Below are 3142 nucleotides of genomic sequence, written 5' to 3' on the forward strand. Positions count from 1 at the left end.
ATGGTGATAGGTGGCTTCCATCTATGGCAGTGAGGTACTCCTATCTTATAGTCCAGCTACACCAAATAATACGCTGGGCGAAACATAGATTACTCAGTCCCGATCTTTCTTTATCATCTTCATCATATACCCCAGTCACCTCGTTGATATTTATCTCAACAACTACTTCCTTCGGTTCCCCATCTTCTTTCTTCAATTTCACAGGGATTTCTCTTTTCTTCTTCATTGACTTCGAGATTTCTCTTTTTTTCTTCATTGACTTCGATTGGATAAAGAAGTTGTTGAAACTTGAAAATCAAAGGATTCCATCAAAAGTTAGGGCAAAAGGTAACTGTCTTCTGTAATTTTTTCTTATAACTATGATTTCGATTTCGGTAATGGTTTTATTTTTAATCAATTGTTGAATAGAACCCTCTGGTGGTTGATTTATGGGTGTGGGTTGTGATTTTGGTTCAGATTTATGTTATTGTTGAAGATTTTAAAAGCTAACTCCCTCAAGACTCTCTATAACTATAAAATGGATTCAGAGTTTAGAGATAACTCTCATAGTCTCATATGAATCTCCCCCTCTTTTCCATTTAGTTAAAAGAGTCACTTTTCCTTCTTGATTTTACTGATTTGTGCTCTTTTTGTTTGTCTACTACCAGGTTTCCAACGGAGCTGGAAAGGGCTTTGATGTGACGAATTTCTGGTAATTGCGCTCCAATCCTTAACTTATGCCTATTTTCTCACTAATTGACTTGCATAGGTTGCTAAAATTTTAATTTGTATACTATAGATTCATATTATCTGTTTTTGGTTTGACTTTAATCTAAGATCTCTTCTTGTTTCGCAGAAATTTTGTTTCTCTAATCCATAGTTGTTCTGCACCTCCTTTTACGGACTCTCATAGATTGTCTTATGTTTACTCTTTATGTTCATATGATGGATTTCCAAGACTTCACTATTATTGACAAGAGCTGGATAGGACTTCCAAGAGACCACGATGCATTCAAAGAAGGAGTTCGAAATTTCATAGACTATGCGAGCTGGGATTTAGAACCCGACCAGAAAATATTTTGTCCTTGTAAGGATTGCAATAACAATAAGAGAGAGCTTGTGTTTGTAGTGCACGGACATATTCTGTGGAATGGCTTTATGCCGGGATATGTCGATTGGGTATACCATGGAGAAGGGGATGACCAGGTGAGGGAAACAACCAATACTGGAAATGTGGTGCAGGAAGACGATGAAGAAATGTCTGATTTGCTGCAAGAAATGAACTATGACGCCTCCAATTTTTACAAGTTGCTGAACGATGCACAGGTGTCACTATATCCTGGCTGTGAAAAGTTTTCAAGATTATCCTTCATTGTGCACTTGCTTCATGTTAAGTCCCTCGGTGGATTGAACATCAAGGGGTTTGATGTGTTGTTGAGTCTCTTGACCAAAGCCTTTCCGGATGCCAAACTACCAAAGAATTTTTATGAAGCTAGAACAACAATCAAGGGCTTGGGGCTTGGCTACATTTTGATCGATGCTTGCGAGAATGATTGTGTTTTGTTCTGGAAAGAGAATGCAGATAAAACTTCTTGCCCGGTATGTCATGCTTCAAGATGGAAAACTACTGAATTGAATGTGGATAACGAATCAATCAGAAGAACACCAAGAGGTAAAAACATTCCAGTAAAGCAATTGCGGTACTTCCCATTGAAGCCAAGACTTCAGAGGTTATTTATGTCTTCAAAGACCGCTTCTTATATGCGATATCATGCCAAAAGACGTCCCAAAGATGGAGTTTTGAGGCATCCAGTTGATGCAGAGACATGGAAGACCTTTGATAAGAAGCACCCAGCGTTTGCAGCTGATCCTCGCAATGTAAGACTTGCATTAGCAACTGATGGGATGAATCCGTTTGGGAATATGTTGCATCCACATAATACATGGCCAGTTGTTCTCATCAATTATAACTTACCACCGTGGTTGTGTATGAAAGAGGAAAATTTTATCTTGTCTATGATAATTCCTGGACCCAAATCCCCAGGAAACGACATCGATGTGTATTTGCAACCACTCATAGAGGAATTGAAGGAATTGTGGGATGAAGGTGTTGAAACTTACGATATTTCAAAGAAAGAGAATTTTAAATGTCGTGCAGCATTACTTGGCACCATCAGTGATTTCCCTGCACTAGCTATGCTTTCCGGGTGGAGCACCAAAGGGGAATTTGCTTGTCCGTGCTGTGGGCCTGACCGATGTTCAGAACGACTGAGCAATGGGGGCAAGTATTGTTACATGCATCATCGCCGATACTTGCCTGCTGGTCATCATTGGCGCCACCAGAAGTCAGCCTTTGATGGAGAGAAAGAACTTCGAGAACCACCACATCTGATGAATGGGGATGAAATTGCTCAACAGCTGGCTCATTTTCGACAAGTTCAGTTTGGTAAGAACGCCAAACAGACTGGTCTGACAGAAATAACACCGGTTACTTTTGAACACAACTGGAAAAAAAGAGCATATTTCATGAGTTGCCGTACTTAAGCTCAATTATATGTTTTCATAATGTCGATGTGATGCACGTGAGAAGAATATTTGTGAAACTGTATTGGGCACAGTGATGAATGTAGAAGGGAAAACGAAAGACAATCTTAAGGCCCGGTTGGATCTGATGGACTGGGGATTACGGCCGGAGTTACATTTGAGACAAGAGGGAGATAAAATAGTGGTGCCAACAGCTTCTTTTGTCATGTCGCCCAAAGAGAAGGAATCTTTTTGTAGAACTTTGAAGGATATTAAGGTTCCCGATGGATACTCATCAAATATTTCTCGGTGTGTGAACGTTAAGGATCGAAAGATTATGGGTCTGAAAAGTCATGACTATCATGTATTAATGGAATATTTATTGCCTATTGCCTTACGTGGACACTTGGATGGGGATATATTGGAAGCACTGAGTGAGTTATGTATGTTTTTTAAAGTGTTGTGTACACGGGTTCTCAAGATAGAGGATCTGGATAAACTACAAGATAGTATCGCAATTACTTTGTGCAAGTTGGAAAGAATATTCCCCCCATCTTTTTTTGTTGTGATGATGCATTTGCCCATTCATCTAACACAACAAGCAAAGGATGCAGGTCCAGTTCAGTATCGGTGGATGTAT

The 3142-nt window shown here is 39.6% G+C and overlaps 1 protein-coding gene across 1 annotated transcript; it reads left to right on the forward strand.

The window, feature by feature from the left end:
* The first annotated feature begins 924 nt into the window (after nt 1–924).
* On the forward strand, nt 925–2523 carry LOC113350765. The gene has a single exon (XM_026594887.1). The coding sequence runs from the start codon at nt 925–927 to the stop codon at nt 2521–2523; it is 1599 nt and encodes a 532-aa protein (XP_026450672.1).
* Nucleotides 2524–3142: the final 619 nt, after the last annotated feature.

Source organism: Papaver somniferum, chromosome 2 (assembly GCF_003573695.1).
Source record: "Papaver somniferum cultivar HN1 chromosome 2, ASM357369v1, whole genome shotgun sequence".
NCBI lineage: Eukaryota > Viridiplantae > Streptophyta > Magnoliopsida > Ranunculales > Papaveraceae > Papaver > Papaver somniferum.

Bases quoted from the DNA above. Each gene is read 5' to 3' on its own strand.
- LOC113350765 (XM_026594887.1), top strand. From the start codon at position 925: ATGGATTTCCAAGACTTCACTATTATTGACAAGAGCTGGATAGGACTT.